Source organism: Echeneis naucrates, chromosome 24, assembly GCF_900963305.1.
Source record: "Echeneis naucrates chromosome 24, fEcheNa1.1, whole genome shotgun sequence".
NCBI lineage: Eukaryota > Metazoa > Chordata > Actinopteri > Carangiformes > Echeneidae > Echeneis > Echeneis naucrates.
In genome coordinates, this window is record NC_042534.1 from 4,268,671 (window position 1) to 4,288,686 (window position 20,016).

Below are 20,016 nucleotides of genomic sequence, written 5' to 3' on the forward strand. Positions count from 1 at the left end.
GGGATGGTACTAATATGAGAGATTTAATTTTCAACTTTTGTCTCTAATTTCCAGAGATTCTACACAAATAGGCTTCCTCTGTAGCAAAGGTTCATTGGTGGCATAATTTTGAGACAATTACATTCTAAACATTTTTGGAAGAAAAACGGAAACGGACACAAGCTTATACAAGTCTTATATTCCTCTCTACAGAGGCTGTTCAGAACTATATCGAATGCCTGTGTCTGAATACAAGGGCAGCAGCAGCGATAGCGGCTCCTTCGAATACAAGTTCCCTTTCCGAAGCAACAATAACAAATGGCAGCGGACGTCCAGCAGCCCTCAGCAGTCGTTGACTGCATCGCCGCAGCCCCACACTCCCAACAGGGCCATCAGTCTGGGTAGCTCTGTGGGAAAGACCTTGTCAGCTGAGAGGCTAGAGAGGGGTGCAGTCATCCCACGCAGTGTTAGCAGTGACGGTCGACCTCTGGACACCAAACGGTGAGAACCAGTTTGCATAACGTATGGTTCTGTTGAAAATCTTATTTATACGAGGGACAGGGTGGCAAAGGTTTCCAATAAAGAATACTGGAAAAAAGGGATTTTGAAGGCTCAAGTCTTTATTGAACAACAAAACAATTGATTATATTTAGTATTATAATTTTTCATCCAGACTATGTGGGACTAAGATTACCAAGTAGGAATCGAAGGAATTTCCTCTGAAGGAAAAACTTCTACAATGCTTTGCTTTGTTTGTTTCATCTTCCTTTAGTTTCTTAAATTCCACGTGTGTGTCATTCCAGGATGTCTCCAGGCAGTGAAAGCTACAGCCTGGCCTCCTCTCTGGCCCTCGGTCGCTCACCTCACAATCGAAGTTCTCCAAGCAACTTGTCCTGTTCCAGTGACGCCTCCGGAGGCTCAGCTCACTGGAGACAGAAATCCATGCCTGAGCAGTAAGGAATAGAAAAGAGGGGGTGGTTGTGGTTGTTGTGGCTGGGCTTGTGTCAAGAGGTTTTTATTTGTTTTATTTTGTTAGTTTTTTCTGTTTTGTTTTTTGTTTTTTTTTTTTTTTTGTTTGCGTTTTTCATGCAGATTGTGGTGTGTCATATCAAAAAATCAACATTGCTTTTCTTCCAATGCCACATTTTTTTCAGTTGAGCAGGGAATTAACCAAAGAGAACGTTTATTACATGTTGTCTGTATTTTTACTTTTATACTACTGTAGTTTACAACTTTTTGTTTTGTTTATAATATTCCCTCTGACTTTGGCAATGTGTGCTCATTTACCAGGTTTGCAAGCAACCGCCATTCTCCGATGCCTGTGGAGAGACGAGAGGTGGCCGGAGAGGGCGGCTGCAGCGGAAAATCCACTCCTAATTGGTCAAGAATGGAGGAAGGGGGAGGGGCAGAACGAGGGTCCACAGGTATTTATCTTAAGCTGAAATAGTGAAGGGGATCCAAAAAACATGGAATCAGAGGAAGGTGGAGTGCATCGGTTTCTATAGTTTTTGGTAGGAAAGTATATAGACTCTTCGGTGTGTGCGCGCGCAGAGGCATGTGCGTATAACTGGGCTCCTATACCCTACACGTGAGAAGACATGACTCTCGAATAGCAGGGAACAGGAAATAAATTATCCACATTCCATATCCATATTCCTAAAACCTTTTGAGATGACAGATACGCAGAAAGAATAAGAAGAATGTGTGTATGGTGTTGGTTTCTGCAGCAACTTCCTCCAAACACTGCTGATATACCACCTCTGACAGAATCCACACTGTCTCTGAACAGCACTCCCCTTCCTCTTCAGCTATCTGTGAATTATGTTGCCTTCACAGAGAAGGTCTTGATGTCTCTGCAAACAGAGAGAAAAAGGTGGGAAAGTAATGAGAGAAACAGAAATAGTGAAGAGAGAATTATTGAATGGGGGAGAAATTACTGCTCTCAAGTAAAATATTTGGCCTTTTCTCTTGTCATTTTTTTCCTTTATTGTCAAAAGGAGATGAGAAAGGGGTTGTTTCTTTCCTTCCTGTAGACACGGTTGGCCGAACTGCTCTTTGAGTGCCTTTCCTTCCCTCTGGCACTCCCTTCAGTCTGTTCCTCACTCTACACTGCTGTTTATATTTGCCTCTCATTCATCTTTTTATGCTGTTGTATACTGGCTTTCGTTTAATTATGAGTATTCTCCCATGTACTGTTTTTTTGGGAGTTTTCTTCTTTTCCAGCTTGGCTTCTGAAAGCCATAAAGACTACATTCTGCTCTACCGCTCCACTGATTCCCAGCAGGATGTTGCTTTGGTTGATTGTCGACAGGCCTGCTTTCAGCCATGTCCTCAACCTGTTTCTGACTGCCACAATCACAGAGAAGGGCTGAAGTCTTTAATTTTGTGGTTGTTCATAGCACTTAAGTCTTTATTGGTCAGGGCGGAACAATGTCAGCCAAGTGTCCAGCCCTACACCGTCCACTTTGCTGTCTCTGTGGTTTGGGGTTCTGTTCTTTTCTCTTCCTCCCATTTTCACCCCCTTGACCTGCTAGTCTTCAGCAATGATGATGTGGCCATGCTTTGTCCAGAAATAACGCAAGTCATGCAGAGGACACATTTAACTCCTGTCGTACACAAACAAGACGTTAACCCAGACCTTGATTGAGCCAGTACAGGAGTTTTCATTCATTTACTTATCCTCTTCATTGACATCATGACCATCAGGATTTGCTGTTTCATCTGCCATTTACCACTGCAGTAGCAACATTTTGTTTTGAAATCCTGTGGCAGGCTTAGAGTTAATGAATGTATTTATAAAATTTTATAAATGAATAAAATCCTACCCCACAGTTGCAGTAACTTATAACTACCTCAGCTACAGAAATGCACACATTAACCCAGCTGCTGGGAACTGTGGGCTTGTGGTTTGTCATTAAGTGACCGACATTTAATAGGTAAACAATTGGTCAGCCAATTGCATCTAACAAGTGTAGTAAAACAATATATCACTCCCATATGTAGTCTCTTGTGTATACATTCAAGCACTCAAAAAAGCAGGCATGCATGGTGGAACTGACTTCAATTTGGGCAGAGAGCCCTTTGGGCCACTGTGCAGAGAAAACTATTCAGAATGATGAATATTCTTAGTGAGATATGAGGGGTTCACTACATTACTATATTCAGCCCAGCAGATATTATGATACCTCCCGTAGCTTTCCCCTGTCTTGGTGCTGTGGTCATTAGCTGCCTATTCTGTGTGGCTTGTTGTATAACATCTTGACAATTACACAACAGTCCCATTTATACCCCGAGTTTTGCTTTGGGGCACATACACACATTCTCTCACATGGAACAGCTTGCCCAGAACCAACAAAGCCAGCAGACACTGCCAGGGGACACATTTCCATTTGATGTATGTTGCTTTTAATGACAAGAGATCTAGGTTTTTATTTGTGGAGATGACAGCAGCAGAATGAAAACAATGTCAGTTTCATGAGCATCCTGGAAACATGCTGGGCGGTAGTACCAAAATGCACTTAAATGAGCTGAATGGGGAGCAAATTTTTAGTCGAATCATTCGCAAGTCATCTGTTTGCACCGCAGGGTTTATGCATGTGTTTTGTGTATGTCATCAGCTATTTGTATTGGTCTATTTCCTGCAGACGCCCCAGTATCCAAGTCGGGTCAAGGCTACTCCGGAGCGCCTCGCATCCAGAGGCAAGAGCAGGTCATCCACCTTTCCCCAAAGAAAGGCAGCCAGGTCTGACCTTCTACCTTACACAGTTAACTTTAAATTCTGATTCTTTCTTGCATTTGGTTTTATTTATTTTTTTTTTTCAGTTAACTTGAATGTGGCTTTCACAAAATTACAGATAAGTTTTTGAAAAACCAATATTTTCCCTGAAATGGAAACCTTCCGTGAACTGTGCCTGTCTCTCTCGCTCTTCCACTTTTCTCTGGCAGTCGGACGGCCCTTATTCTGGTCACTCCAGCAGTAATACTCTGTCCAGCACAGCATCCAGCGGTGGCCACAGTGACGGTGATAAATGGTATGAACTGGGAGCGGGTGGAGTCTCCAGCGGTGACCAGGGTGATACAGAGCCCAATGGCCTGGGAGGAGGAGGCTATCTCCAGGGAGCCTCGGCTGACAGTGGCATAGACACCAGCTCTTATGGCGCTCCGCACCACGCCCACTCGCACGCTCATCACGGCAGCACCACCTCCCTGCTGGCTCCCAGTGGAAGCAGAGAGAGCAGGGAGCGGTCAGCATCTCCATGGCACAGCCCAACAGAGGGAGGCCGCAGGATGCTGGAAAGGTCACCTGCAGCTGCCGAGTCTCCAGGACCTCCGGGGGAAAGGATTCTAGACGGGACAGGCCGAAACCCTCCAACTCATCTCCTTGTTCGCGATAGCAGCACCTACAGTCTGAGTGATGCTGTATCACACTCAAGGTCTGTCTTTGTTTAATTGGTCTCAGCAGCATCTGCAGCAGGAGGGGTCACAGGAAATATTATTGAATGCAAAGGTTTACAAGCCAAAAGTTTTGTGCATCACATTCAGTATTGGCCAAAGCACAGTGTTTATTGTTGAATCCCAATAAACGCTGAGTTGGCCAACTTCTTGCTCAAGCACTTGTTACTCATCTTGAATAGCTCTTCATCCTAAAAGAAATGCAATCTTGTATCAAGCTTGGGTAACACAAATCTGAATAAGGAGGAAAGCACTATCAATATGTTGTTTAAAAACTGATTATCCTAAACATTTTTTGTCTCTTTTGTGTTTCCCACATGTCCCACAAGTCACTGTTTCCATGGTCAGATAAGCGGTCAACCACTAGCCACACCCATACACTCAATAACATGCACTGTAAATATTATGGCATTCTTTTTAAGCCGATTGCAGGCAAACATGGTGAAATAACCATGAGAGACACTTCTGTCAGCCTAGCATGATAACACATATAGCGTAAGTTCTTTGTATAAATTTTCTGAAATAATTTCATCATTACAGTGATTTTAAATTAAACCTCTTCCACTCCATCAAACATCATCTTAGTATTTGCAATGGCTCTGCAACATTTTTCCACTTTTATTATAAGCCAATATGTCTTCACCGACATCAGACCACGTCCCTGTCAGCAATTCTTTTCTGGAATAATTTTAAATCCTTATTATCTTTCCATGTTTGGCCTCAGCAAATGTTGAACATGTGTCCACCTTTTCACAGCTGAACAGGTGTCTGAGGCAGAGCAGGTCTTAATTTGCCTGCTCAGATAGATTTACAATTCATGAGCAGAGCATCATCTGTCCAGGAAACTACTTTTGTACTGTCATAGTGATAGAAGGGAAATGAGGCTGGAAACTCCTGGATGATTAAAAATGTGTTTGATTTTTACTCAGCATTTTATTCATCCTTAACCTTATATCAATCTAGATTCTTATGTCTCACTCCTCATCAGCACCAGGCACTCAGGCCACAGCTCCCCCAGAGAGGAGTCATCATCTTCGGCCACCTCTCCTTCATCCCAGTCCTCAGTGTCACCGGGGCCCAAGAGTTTCTACCCCCGGCAGGGAGCTCAGTCCAAGTACCTGATTGGCTGGAGGAAGCCTGGCTCTACTATCAACTCTGTTGACTTTGGAGACACACGCAAGTAAGGATGAGTAGAATAAAGTAGAACACAACACTGTCGTGTAAATCCCTTCTCAATGCAGCGATAGTTGGTGCTTCATATATCTGTCATATAAGCAATCAGTTGATTTATAGGTTTGAGTGTTTGAGTGAGTTACTATCAGTGACAGCAAGTGGAAGAGGAGGAGGATTGAAACTGATTGTCCTTAATCTCAATCACACTTTTGCACTATTTGAGACCCCAGATCACAGGATCTCCTGAATCATTAACACAAGCTTTGGTGCAATGTATTCACAATCCCGAAAACACTCAACAACACAACATCTCAGGAAGCTTACACCGCTTCATGCATGTTGAGACTTTCTAGACCACAGTTTGCTGTGCTGTCATCTCAGACTGCAGAAAACTTGGCCTCTGGATCCCTTTTTGTACTGAAGTGACAAAAAAGACCATTACAAGAGCCACAATGACAGTATTTATTGCTGGGCTGCTGCTGCGTCTGCATTTGATTCAATTAATTGTCACCCACTGTGATTTCCTATTGATGTCATTATTGGGTAATATGTGTATTACTTGACTACCTTCTTGTGGCTGAAGAGGGTATTACACTAAATGACTAGTGTTGATGTAGTACAGAAATAAATTAGCTTAAGCTGAATTACTGCTTATTTTATACATATCTATATTATGTGATTATTTATCCCTATATTGCCTATATTATTTAATCTTCTGGCGGTGTGTGTGTGTGTTTTTGTTTGTTTGTTTGTTTTCAGGAAGTCTCCAGGAGAGAGTGGAGTAGATGTTCCAACCCCTGCAGCCAGGCCCTCTCTACGAGACATGCACTCACCCCAGCCTCATGCTAAATCTACTATGGAGGAAGATGTGAAGAGGCACAGCGCCCAAGACAGCCCCCCACCACCACGCAGACACAAGGAAAAGGTGCTGCTGCCTGAGAATTTGTCAGTCATAAAATGGACAATATGTTCGTAGGGACAGAACGGTTGGGGGTGTGACTGCTGTTAAACCCATTTTACACGTAATTTAGCTTAGTTTTTCTGGGGCTAAATGTATGAAAGTAAACAGTTAAATGGCAATATCTATCTGTAGTCATTATCCAGCAAAAGCCTTGAAATTTCCCCACACCCGCAAGCACTCATGCTCTTGACATCATACAGATGTTCACTGACATGAGTAGTTGCAGATTTATGTGATTTAGTAATATTTAAATAACGCTTCCTCATCCCTTCCACCCACAATTTCTGGGCAGCATGGCCAGAAATCACCACCAGGCCAGCCTGTCAGCCGTCATCGCTCGCTCCATAGGACCCTGTCAGATGAGAGCATCTACCGTGGACAGCGTCTTCCCCCTCTGAGCGATACAGTGGCTGAACCGGCTCTCGGCACTGACGTTCTCTTCATCTGCTCAACCCTCCCACGCTCACCCACCACCCGTGGTGTGCCCCTTCGACGGCCGTCTTACAAGCTCGGTGTCAAACTCCATGGTAAGAAACAGCAGGATGGCTGCATGTAGAGGTATTACTGACAGCTGAGGAGCATTCACTTCCAATAATGCCATTCATTCAAGATAAATATTAAATTGTAATTTAAATGGAAACCGATATTTAGACATGGTTCAGGAGTACTGTAGACAGCCCTTTAAAATGCTTTATGTGAAGGCTGTGGAGTGGTGGGCTTTGTACTTCTACTCTTACTGCTAAATGAAAAGAGGAATTTCTGTTTATTTGAAGTACACTACAATTTACAACCATAGTTGATGTTGTTATGAGGCCTGAGGTGAATTTGGAGTGTAATCAGTGCAAGACACAGATAATGTTTTTGATGACTGTGACTGATTGATGACTTTGATTTGGCCAAAGTGCCAGATGTGCATCTGCTGCCTCCTAAAGCTTGGAAGATCATAAAAGAAATATAAATCTGGAAAATGATTTAATATTGTGCTCATTCCTCAACTGAATGCGTTTCTGCTGTAGGTGATCTTTCGGCATCTGACACATCGCTGGTGGATTTGGTGGAGCGTCACCGTGGACCCCTCCCTCAGGAACTGATGCCCCTCCCTTCTTCAGACAGGGACAACCCTCTAGAGTGGACACACTTGGTGGATGTAGCCAGTACCTTTGAGACTGAGAGAAACACACACTATGGTATCAGTTCCAAATAATTTTTATATATTTTTTTTATTATTATTATTTTTCAGTTGGGGGGGACAACCCTTGACTTTAATTAGCAGAAATTACAATATGAAATTATGTTTGACCAAGAAATAAAGGTGAAGTAGATTGTTTGTTCTTGTTTTTGGATCTGTTTTTACTTTTTTTTTTTTTTTTTACTTGTTCCTATTCTTACTTTTCTCACTTTTGCTTGCCTTCTAGTTCAAAGAAGCTTTGTGTTTGGGGATTCAAACCACCGAAGCAGTGGAACCTCAAGTCCACAACACCCTCACATTGAGCTGCAGCCTGTTCCACTGTCTCGGCCAGCGTCTAGGTGAGATCTACCCCCTAGTACCTCAGATAGTGTCGTTAAAATCATAGTAATGATTTTAAGATAAGATTTTGATGCTTACTTGCAAGAAACACACTAGAAGCACATTTGGTGGCCTCATTTTGTTAATTTTGGAACCAATCTTAAGACGATTAACTTGAACAACCTGCCAAATAAACTGTGATGGTATTGATAATTAGCTGGTGCTTAAAAATTCAGCGAGTCACATTTCAGTGATGTGTGTTTTTATTGATGCGAGTTGTTCATTTATTCTCAGATCACATAGTGCAAATGGTGTCAAAGCATCAATGAAACAAAATTAAATTTAACTATCAACTCTCTAATAGCTACAAATGGGCTCTGTTTCTTTGCTATCCACAGCGAGGGTCACATAGGGCTAGAGAGGAAGGTGACTAAATTGGAGGCCATGGTGAAGATGCTCCAGGAGGACCTGAAGAAGGTGGGAGAGAAAATGTTACCATAAACACATACCCAGCACATACTCACATGTGCAGTCAGTATTTGTTTGTATGAACATTGCACCATTTCTGCTCTCCTGTATGTTGGGCTTAAGAATTATCTTCTGGCTGCTGCCCTCCTATTCAAGGGCAAATGAACATGAAAAAAAGCTTTGGATGATTTGCTTACAGAGAATAGTGAGCAGGGCATGTAAATAAATACTTTATCTTCAGTACAAAGTACACAGTCAGCAGTTGTGTGGTTCCACTCTGCTGACTATCATTGACTCCGATTTCACTGCAGTCACTGAAACAATTGAATTGTTTTCGACTTCAGATCACGTGTAAGCAGGGGAATGGTCAAACCTTACTCTTGCATTCTTAAAACAGTCATTTAAACTAATGGACTCAAAAGGGTTTCCCATCCACTCACTCTTTTCCAGTTAGTATCTTCATTTCAGTTTACTTCCACTGCTTTCCCAGGCAAAAACAACATTCAAGCATCAGGGCATCCGGGCCAACTCTCCAGTCAGCAATTCTTGCATATTTTATGACGGCACAATATCCCATCCACCTGTTCCTAAGTCTCACTTATTAAGGAATGAATGTGGTGTTTTATCCTGTGAGAAGTATCTGTTACTACCAGTGATGCTCATCCGGTACTGAACTTACCCAGAAAAAAACATTCCTCATTGTATAGGTCTAAATTCATACCAAATGTGACTCATAAAATCTTAGTTGAGAAGACCTAGAAGCTAAAAGGTCATCTGCTGACATATGATGCTGTTCCTTTTAAAGGTTTGAGTTGTTTTTATCAGCTAGCTGAAGCCAGAATGAACAAATCTGACCAACGCAGTGATGGTTTTTCACCAACATAAGTGCTGCAATCTGGTTGATTTCTTATGCAAACCTGATCAAACTTTCAGTTTTCTATGAAACACTGAAAAGTGATGAGCTGTCTACATATTTTATTTTTAAAGTAACAGAAGATGAAGAATCTCACACCAGGAAAACTAATATGGTTCTTAGCTCCTCCAACAAACCTCCGACCATCAGCAGGCACCTTGGCACTGACAGGCAGCGTGAAGCAATTCTCTCTCTCTCTCTCTCTCTCTCTCTCTCTCTCTCTCTCTCTCTCTCTCTCTCTGAGATTTCCTTACCACTTAAATGCCAGAGCTTCAATATTTATCTTCATACTCCCAACTAAGGTTTTACTTTTGTTGTGCTTTTGGCAGATTTGAAATGTCAACTGATTAAAATATGCCAACAAATCCCTCAAGTTTCCTCTAGACGTGGCTCACTGTCTGCAGACCTGAGTTGTATATGTAATACTCACTTTTGTGTTTACACAGAGTATTATCTTTAACAAATTTTTCTTATTTTGCTCTAGTAAATTATTTGTTTTAATGCATTGCTATTCTCTAGTGTTAAAATCTTAGTAAGTGGTTTGATCCACTCTTCTCTGCAGGAGCGGGAAGAAAAGGTGCGGCTTCAGAGTCAGATCAAAAGGCTGTGGGAGGACAACCAGAGACTGCAGGAGGAGTCTCAGACTTCTGCCGCCAAGCTCAAGAAGTTCACAGAGTGGGTCTTCAACACCATTGACATGAACTGACACACCCCTGCACCTTTTAGCTCAACGCACACATACACATAGACACACACACACACACACACAACTCCATACATCAGCACACACAATCTGGTTGGAGATGCAGAGTGTTGGGGGCGGGGAGGGGGGGCGGCCAGAGACTTGTTATCAGACATATTTAACCAGATGCTGAGACCCTCCCATAATCTTCCATTGGCTTCAAATATCTAGGGGTATTACTGCCAGTTTCTCCCAAGCCTCCATAGATCCTCTGGTAAACCTCTCAGGATGAGACTCAAGAAAAGTGGTGGTTGTTTATCAGATTTTGAAGGACTGACCTCTGCTCTCCTGTGGGACCATGAGAATAATGCTGAATTGACCTTCCTCTCATCTCGCTGTGCCAAAATCTCTTTCAGAAAATTTCCAGCAAAGTTCATCTCCTCCCTCCTCTTTCTGTAGAAGCTGTTTATTCCAGAGTTGTAAACATAGATCATGCCCCTGCTGTGTTGTCCCCGTGGACATAATCTTTTGAACGCAACTTTGAATAGATATCAGGCCTGTTCCGTTTCCTCATTGTTCCTTTACCCTTTTAAAACGTTGCCAAGCCTCTCTGAAAGGTAATTTTTGTGTTTTGCCAAATCAAACCCGCCACAGCAGAGGGGTAGCAGAGACATCCTGGTGACTTGAACGTGGAAGTCTCTGAAAAGCCACTCAAAGTCAGACACAAACAAAAAACACATTTGTTATCACACAAACAGGGACACAGAATATAAATCTAAAGCCACAAGGAGCCCCGGACACAGGAGAGGATTTTGTTTCCTTCACGTGTAATTGGAGAGTAAAGAACTTTGTGTGTCCTCTCCTCAAAGCTTCAACCTTTGACAGGTTATTGCGGCTTTTTGTCCATCAGCCTCAGAGATGGTGGCTGGTCGAGCTGCTTCTGCAGTGGAGGAAAACCTGGATTTGTACATAAACCTTTCTTTTCATTTCCTCTCCTCCATCTTACTCAGATCTGGATTACAAGATTTTGTGTGTCTCAACAGCACAAACCAACACCCAACAAAGGAGTGTATTAAAAGCCATTGGCAAGTGGTGCCATTAAACAAGACTGATATCCAGAGTGCTTTGGTCCATTGTATGTGTCTTAAAAGCAATAGGAAGAAGTCAGGACTTTGGACATCCTCCCATGAATAAATGGAATTTGCTGTGGGAAGAAGTTTGACACAGGAAAGGATGTTTTAAAGGTTAAACTTGTAAGACGGCAGTCTACTGCACAAGAACCTCCATCTTTTTTTCACTGAACATCGTTCTTTAGGAGAAGAAGCAAGAGAGGACTCCACTCATCATGCCCTTGTCTGGAATACAGAGAGCCAGCTGGTAATAAATGACAGAGACATTTTTTGGGGGGGAATAAAAAAAATATTTTTCGTCCCCAGGTTAATTTATTTCCTTGTATTATAATTCCAATAAATAAGTTGTTCTATTCGTACAGTACAACTGACATCAGTGTTGAGTTCCTCAAAAAAAAAGGTCTCTAGCTGCATTATTTAAATGGCTTTCTTTCTTAATTCTGGCTAAAGCCTGACTATATGCTTTTTATTATGTGTTATATTGTATTTTGCGATGCCCAAGCCTGCTGTCGTGTTGCTTACAGTGCCCTCTAGTGATGACCAGTGGAAATATGATTATTAAATGTGCCGCCAGCCACTCTGTATTTTTCCAACACCACCTCAGCAATCAGCCACACATCGGCCGGTAGGCCACACAAACACACAGGACAGGAAGAGTAATCAGAAGCCAGCTTTGAGAGACAATCAGATGTAGATTTTTAATAAAGGGAGCGGACCTTAGGTGTACTTGTATGTATGTATGTGGGTGTGTGTGTTGTCTTAGCTTAAATTCAAAAGTCTATAGTTTTGCTCAGGTTCAGTCAGTATTTGTTGGGGATCATTTCAGAAAGCAATTCAACAAAAATGACTTCTCTGGCTATATTAAAATACCCACGATAAAAGGAGAGCTACAGTACCTGCAGTGTGTGTGTTGTCATTGTGTGAATGTACATCTGTGTATCCAGTCGTGCCTACAGTCACTTATTCTGGTCATTTACTCCCAGGCAGAGCAGGGACGTGCCTTTGAAATAGCAGCTGGGGAACAGATAAAAGGGAATGGCTTATCATTCTGAAAAATACGCACAATACACTGCTAATACACACACACACACACACATTCCCTTTGTAAACTTATTGCTAATTTCTCTTGCTCAGATGAATATTTTTTGCTGAGTGCCAACAAACTAGGCAGCCTGTTGCGTGTGTGTGTGCGCGTGTTAGTGTGTGTGTGTGTGTGTATGCATGTGTGCGCCTTTGCATTCACTTACATGCAGTCTATAATTCAGAACAGCGGGCTGCTGTAATGAGAGGCTTTTGGACAAACATTTCCCCAGATCACAGAGATACTTAAGACACGAGCAGCAGCCGCTGAGCCGTTTCCCCAGTCAGGTGTTAGAACATGAGTGTTGGGGTTTATTCCAGGTCATTAACTTGACCACGCACATGGAAGCTGTTGTTCACAGTAGTGGTGTCAGCCTTAATTCCCCATCTTCTTCCATCGCAGCCCTTTTGATGACAAAGCATTCCCAGCTTTTGACACTCTTTGAGTAAATCGACGCAATCCAAACCCTGCAGGATAAAGTGCGAAGTGGCACTCGGTCTGAATGTAAAGAGAATATAAACAAGCCTAAAGAAATGTGATGTTTACTATAACTGACATTCAGCCCTGCAGTTTCTGCAGGGCGATGAGTGGACTCTTGACAAGTGTTGGTTCTGTTTTAAGAATCTCTCGTCAGTCACGGACGGTAAATGCACAAGCGGATAAGATGGCATATTTGCTTGGTGACGGAGTTTGGTTGTTTTCAGAAGTTTCACTATTTGGCCAATGGTGGGAAAAGCAGCTCAGTAGTCATGTGACAATGTGAACTCCTTAAAATAATTATTAAAAATTTTTGTCCTGTAAATGTTTTGGTTGTGTAACCAGAACTATGTGGAAGCTTAAATGAAGGCTCTTCAGCAGTGTTGGGCATTTTGCTGGAAATGGAAATTGCTCTAGACTGTGCAGTGAGATGTTTTACTCCAGTCTTTAAAAATTTGTATCAGGTCAGATGTTAGATACAAAGGCACAAAAATACAGACACACACACTCAATCGTCCGGTTCTTTTGCTGCGTTTTGTTATTTTTTAAATGCAAACAGTGTATTTTCTTCACTTCGCTTTGTTTGTGTTGCTTTTAAGAAGGATATGGAAAATGTGAATGTGCAGATGTCGAAATGTCCCATTTTATAATGTCTTATTTTTGAGATCCTTTGCACACGTTTTATATCACGGTTTGCGTTTACAGGTTTTGGATATAAGAAGGGTGAACTGATCCATTCCCCTGCACTCCTCTGTCTCTACGTTGCTCCACAGTTTCCTTGCCGGTGCAGTTCCTGATGAACAGAGGAAGGTGCTCGACTTTTGTTCGCTTCAAATAAAAAATAAAAAGAGGCAAAAAAAAAAGGTGAACCCTCCTTTTCTGCAGGTGTCACTGATCAGACCACTGCAGGCCGGGTGTTGTTTGTACTCATCCAAGCACAACTTGTGAGGTCAGTGATTGCATCAGGGGAGGAAAGTAACACAAAGCTCAGAGTCGCAGCTGGCACTGCTGTGGCTTGTGTGTGTGTGTGTGTGTGTGTGTGTTTGTTTCCTCCTGTTGGAAGAACAAACTCAGCAGTAATGTGATCAGTTAAAGCACAACACAACATCCAGAGAACCGTAGGTTTTGGAGAATTGAAGATGCTGTTTACATCCCGGATCCATTGTCTTTGTAAAATGTAAAGGTATGAAAAAGACATTTGCAGTGATCACAGTAAGTTTCTGAAATAAATAAATGCTGTTTCACTTCCTGGTGCCACTGACTTTGTTTGTTTCTGCACTTTGAATTGTCCTGATCTGATGCTTTGTGTTTTCATTTAACAGCTACTAACAGATTTTCTCCTCACTGCCTCCCTCACACTCTGAAGGACATAGATTTACTCTGTCTGTCTGTCTCTTGCAGTGGGCAGCTATGGAGGTGGGGGGTTTGGGGGGCTCCCTCAGGTTTGGATTCTTCTCCTATGTCACACCAACGCACCTAATCGCACTTAATCGCCCGAGCCAGCAACCTCATCGCCTGCACTTAATATGCAGAAGCTGGTGACCAGCACAGCAGCCACAGAGGCCGGGAGGTGTGATGTGGAGGAGGCCGCAGATTAGTCATCTTTGGCACAGGTGGAAGAATGTGGGGGCTGAATCACCTGAGGTTCCTTTCAAAGGTTTGCCGTAGAGAGAAATTCTCAAGATGAGAGATTGAAGTCTGATTAGCGAGAGCTGACTTTGACCCTTCAGGTTTTAAAAGGAGACGGTAAATCAGTCTCTCCAAGACCCTGGGAGGTCTTTTTTTCTTCTTATTTCATAAAGAGCAAATGTAATGCTCAAGTCAGAGGAGTGGCCAGTAAATCCCCCGGCGGAAGGGTTTGGTAATTTAGGTTGTTACTGTAGTGAGAAAAGGTTCCTGAAAGTCTTCTGAGAACGAATTAACCGATATTCAACATCAGAAGCAGAGCTGAGCAACTCAAAGCAGCATCTACCTTATGCCAATTTCTTTCTAAACATTTTTGGTCCATTTTGTGCCCTTATTTCCTGATTTATTTATTTATTTATTTTTTTATTTTTTTCTCAGGTAGTGTAACAGTGTGTTGCACCACAACATGACAACACTAATCATATTTAGCTCGGTGGTTGATTTTGAGCTTTGCCACCACTTGCGTGTCACTTTCTGACAAATAACAGTTGTGTTGGTTTTCTGGGCTCAGGCTGACACCACCACTCTGCTAATGTGTTTAATGTGACCAATATTCTTCGAAGGTCAGAGCTTTGTTGTTTGCCGTCATTTGAGATGATTAGTCCAACCATGCTTTTAAGGCGCTGTGTCGAGTTACACAGCAGTTGTCAGTCTGGGCTTTGTGTATTCAGCCCGATTACACAAACATCTCGCACATCTTTATCATTTTTTGTGTTTGCTATTAAAACTACCCAAACCTCATTCAGTAAATTTTTTTAAAGCCACTTTGCTGCTCCACGAGATAACAAGATTAAGCACATTTAGTTTGGTTGATTTTGAACTCCCCAGCTTCACTGTGAGCTTAGACAGCTGTAACGAGCTGGAAGTGGATCCGCTGCACTTTCATATTGGAGGGAGCCAGTTAATGAGGTTTGAGGCGCTGATTAGGAAGCCCTGCAGATACATGCAGATTTTCCACGCATGTCCAACTGGAAGGACTTTTTCATGGTAGACCCAGAGCACACTGAGGGATTACATATCTCATCTGGCCTGGAGACGCCCCGGGAGCAGCAAGAAGTGGCCAGGAAGAAGGCGTTAGGGCCAGTTTATGTACCTGCTGGCACCACAGCCCAGACAGATAAGAAGCAGAGGGGACGGAGGGATGAATTCTGGATGCTTTATTTTATTTATCTCCATGTAATGTTTTCAGGCTCTGCTGGGGACTTAGAGAGAGTCAGCTCTGTGCCACATTATTCTGACGCAGAGCCACGGAGTTGACTTCAGGTTTCTGTTCTGATTGTTCGGCCTCTGTAAAGCTTCAAGACAAAACTGGATAACGTCTTTACTCACTGGACTAAATCATGAATGAGTCCCAAAAATTTAAGTGCAGATATGCTAACATATGGATGTGGAAAAGTCCTGGGTGTTATCTGGGTGTTTTTACATATATATATACATGTCTGTGTGTGTGTGTGTGTGTGTGTATTTTAAGAGATGTGTAGCAACAGAAGTGCACGAAATGTTGAGCAACCCCCCCACCCACCCAACCACTTCAGTAAAACTGGCACACACATCACAATCATACAACACACACTCACTCAATAACTGCTCACTAATTCAGTTGGTCCAGAGTGACGGCTATAGTTTTCCATCCAAGAGTAGACATGATGGTGTGTGTGTGTGTGTGTGTGTGTGTGTGTGTGTGTGTGTGTGTGTCAATCTGTCAGGCCAGAGTGGTCCATTAGTATCAGTGTTGTTTCTGACGGCGACAGTTGGCTGGTAAGTGCACGTATTGATTTGTGAGCTTATTGATGTCCTTTTTTTTGGTCCCATTTGCACACTAAACAGAAGACGAAAAGGAGAAGGCAACAAAAAAAAAAAAAAAAGAGAGAGAGAGAGCATACAACTGGTGTTTAAAGTGTGCTGCCACCTCCCCCTCTGACCCTCTAATATTCTGTTGAATTAGGCCAGTAAATATTTTTAGAGCGTTTTACCAGAGTGGCTGCAGACAAGCTGTGTGTTCACGTCCTTAAAGTAACATCTGGTCGCACACACAGTGCTCCTCACTGTGTGTGCGCAGCCCATCCCTGACTACTTTAACCACCCGGTTTCCTCTCTTGGTCCGTCGTTGCATCAGATGCTTTGATGTGGGCTCTGTGCTCGGCCCAAAATCCCCCATCAGCTGAGAGTTTATCTGCCGGGTCCGGGGCAGCCAGCTTTATAGCTGCCAGACCTGAATGTGTCTGAGCCCAAGAAACGAAAGAAGACCAGGAAGAGATAAAGAGCAAGAGCAAGTAAAAAAAACAAACAAAAATAAAGCTGGGGGGAGTTTAATGGCCTTAATGCACCAGGATCTACTGTTGGGTGGATATTATAAAGCTTGTGGCTGCCTTTGTCTGAGCAATGTTAATGTGCCTCTCTAATCATTTCAGACTGTTAGTGTGGAAGGTGAAAGCACCTTTAACCATCTTTTTTTTTTTTTTTTTTTTTTTTTAAATCTTGTAACCACAGGATCATGAGTCAGGTTTCTCACGGTAAACAGTTCTTGTTGGTATTACAGGAAAGCTTATTTTTCTTGAGCTAATTGATTAATTGACCTTTTCTTGCGAAGAAAACAACTTTCTTGTCTCGAGATAGTGAACTAATGATTTGTGCTTCGGTTTGATTTCATTGCAGGATGGCAACTGAAACAAGGGTTAGATAAAGTCAACGGGCTGAAAGGCCACGCCCAGCAGTGATTTCACAGGGGGTTACAATTAGAGACTGAGCTGAGAAAAATCATTTTCTGTATGAGGAACAGAAGAGCGGTGCAGCCTCGCACTGATGGCAAAACTGAACTCCTGATTGAACATCATCCAGCTACCAGAGTCTCTCTAGTTCCAAAAATGTAACTGTGCTCTTGGCTGTGGTCGGTTTTCCCTCAAAGCTAAAGAGCCCTTCGACTCTTGAATCCATCCTGAAATCTTCTCGCAGTTACCTTCTGTCTCCATGTGGAGCCAGTAGTGGGTTAAGTTCATGCAGTACTTGAAACATGTTAGTAAATTAGTAAAGGCAGAGTATGTTTGAGCCTGCTTCTCGTTTATCAAACTCCAAAATAACCTCAACGATCCTGAGGACTCAGTCATGTTTCAGCTCTGTGCACAGGGAGGACCTGAACAGGACATCCTCCTGTCCGTCCAGAGTGATTTCAGTAAAAATGGAAGCTTTTGGATGTCAGACTGAGGAGATCAGTGCTTTCATGCTCAAACACCCTCAGAGATATCTGCAGACAGCATCATTATTGTCAGGACTCTGAGACATGGACCGAACAGACATGTAGGGATACTTTCTGTTAGCTCATGTCCCTTTTTGGAAAAGTGAGAGAGGTGTGAGTGAGAAACAATCCTCAGAATTATATTTTATATTTCAATTAATTATATTTTAACAACAAAGGAACTGCAGAGTGACTCAGGTCCAATAAAGTCATAAGGCACGCTGATTGGATGGTTTTCAGATTCATCCAGGAAAGAACCTGGTAATTCTCTCTCTGCCCGCCTCCCTCACTCTCTCACTCTCCCTCTCTCTCTCTTTCCCTCTCACTCTCTCTCTCCCTCACTCTCTCACTCTCCCTCTCACTCTCTCTCTCCCTCACTCTCTCACTCTCTCTCTCTTCCTCTCTCTCCCTCTATCTCCCTCTCTTCCTCTCTCTCTCCCTTTATCTCCCTCTCTTTCCCTCTCTCTTTCCCTCTCTCTCTCCCTCTCTTCCCCTCTCTCTCTTTCCCTCCCTCTATCTCTCTCTCTCTTTCCCTCACTCTCTCACTCTCCCTCTCCCTCTCTCTCCCTCTCACTCTCTCTCTCCCTCTCCCTCTATCTCCCTCTCCCTTTCCCTCACTCTCTCACTCTCCCTCTCTCTCTCCCTCTCACTCTCTCTCCCTCTCACTCTCTCTCCCTTCCTCCCTCCCTCTCTCTCTCCCTCCCTCCCTCCCTCTCTCTCTCACTCTCCCTCCCTCCCTCCCTCTCTCTCTCACTCTCCCTCTCTCTTTCCCTCACTCTCTCACTCTCCCTCTCTCCCTCTCACTCTCCCTCTCTCTCTCCCTCTCCCTCTCTCTCCCTCTCACTCTCTCTCTCCCTCTCCCTCTATCTCCCTCTCTCTTTCCCTCACTCTCTCACTCTCCCTCTCTCCCTCTCACTCTCCCTCTCTCTCCCTCTCTCTCTCTCTCTCCCTCTCCCTCTCTCTCCCTCCTTCCCTCTCTCTCTTCCTCTCCCTCTATCTCCCTCTCTCTTTCCCTCACTCTCTTTCTCTCCCTCTCTCTCACTCTACCTCTCTTCCTCTCTCTCTCTCCCTCCCTCCCTCACTCTCTCTCTCTCCCTCTCACTCTCCCTCTCCCTCTTTCAGGGTGGCGGGTCGGTGCAGCCGTTTTTTTTGGCTCCGGAGCTCCAAGCAGGAGGGAAGCCGACTCCGAGGTAAGGAAGGTGGGAAGATGACTGAATGAATGAATGCGTGAAGAAGGAGCGGCAACCTTGAAGGGATGAATGGATGGATCAGAGGATGAAAGAGGAATTTGTTGTTGATCCAACCTGTGTGTGTGTGTGTTTTCATGGCTGTTTACTGCAGACTGCTCTTTGTAACTGGACCGATGAGACGCGTCCACGGGTGTAAATGGTCCTGAGTGCGTGCGCGCGTGCACGTGCGTGTCAGAGTCTAAATTGGGCTGCAGCGCTGCCGGCTCCGCTCTGCGCGTTTGGGTAGCGGAGCGGTCCTGTGAGGATAGAGAGACCACAGACATCTGTTAGAGAGAGAGCCCTTGTGTTGTCATGGAGTCTGTCAGCATCCATCACAGCCAAACTCTCCAAACATCACTCTGTATGTTTCAATCCGTAAACATATCAGCATGCTGAGGGGACCAACAAGTCCTGGATGTTAGTGTTTTGGCCATGTAGTGAAATCATTCCCAGAATAATTCAGACAGTCGGTCCGGTGTCTGCACAGCAAATCGATGTGTGGAGCAATCAAGTTATTGTTGATTTAATTTGCACAAAATAGATGTGACAAATTAAACTTTCCTTTGCAACAGATCAGTTAAAACTTAATTAGTCACACCAAATCTAATGGATGTCTCACACTTGAGTTGGGATTGTGTTTAGGTATTCCTTCTTCCCCCAGCAAGCTGCCCTGAATAACAATCATGGGATCGATGTAAAAGCAGAGGATGACTCTCTGGGTGTTGGTTGCACTGTGGAGGATCCAGAGGGGGAAACACTGCATCGTCTTGTCATCACAGCGTGTGCTGGGAAGAAATTGGGTTGATGTTACGAATGTTCAGCTCCAAGTGGACTCGTGTTTTTCATTTAGCTGGCCCCCTGAAGCTTCTTAGCGTGTGGTGGATTGTTCCTGGGTGAAATCCTGCAGGGTTTACTGACATACTGAGCCATCTCAGTCAGGCCATGAAGGAGATTTACTCAACACTTTCCTCCAGACCTGTCTTCTCTCCCAGCGCTGCTCAGGAGGTCAGGTCAAAGAATTATTTTGGATGGTATGCTTGGTGTGG

At 43.6% G+C, this 20,016-nt stretch overlaps 2 protein-coding genes across 6 annotated transcripts in view; both read left to right on the forward strand.

Moving 5' to 3' along the window:
* The window catches only part of sipa1l1 (signal-induced proliferation-associated 1 like 1), a 63,841-nt gene extending 49,792 nt beyond the window's left edge, over positions 1 to 14,049 (forward strand). For 2 of the 4 annotated variants that reach the window (XM_029496488.1, XM_029496489.1), the window contains 12 exons: positions 193 to 480; positions 783 to 932; positions 1,270 to 1,403; positions 3,624 to 3,721; positions 3,925 to 4,412; positions 5,420 to 5,611; positions 6,364 to 6,529; positions 6,858 to 7,092; positions 7,582 to 7,752; positions 7,981 to 8,092; positions 8,471 to 8,549; positions 10,016 to 11,629. In XM_029496488.1, coding sequence (XP_029352348.1) covers positions 193 to 480; positions 783 to 932; positions 1,270 to 1,403; positions 3,624 to 3,721; positions 3,925 to 4,412; positions 5,420 to 5,611; positions 6,364 to 6,529; positions 6,858 to 7,092; positions 7,582 to 7,752; positions 7,981 to 8,092; positions 8,471 to 8,549; positions 10,016 to 10,159 — 2,257 coding nt within the window. In that variant the 3' untranslated portion in view covers positions 10,160 to 11,629. Of the gene's footprint in view, positions 1 to 192; positions 481 to 782; positions 933 to 1,269; positions 1,404 to 3,623; positions 3,722 to 3,924; positions 4,413 to 5,419; positions 5,612 to 6,363; positions 6,530 to 6,857; positions 7,093 to 7,581; positions 7,753 to 7,980; positions 8,093 to 8,470; positions 8,550 to 10,015; positions 11,630 to 13,528 lie in introns of those variants that run through there. The other 2 variants (XR_003840474.1, XM_029496490.1) reach the window with 2 other exon arrangements.
* A 4,758-nt stretch (positions 14,050 to 18,807) lies between these two features.
* Positions 18,808 to 20,016, forward strand: part of LOC115037434 (regulator of G-protein signaling 6-like) — a 59,803-nt gene continuing 58,594 nt past the window's right edge. For both annotated transcript variants that reach the window (XR_003840464.1, XM_029495980.1), the window contains exon 1: positions 18,808 to 18,931. The gene's annotated coding sequence lies outside the window, so the exon portion shown is untranslated. The remainder of the gene's footprint in view (positions 18,932 to 20,016) is intronic.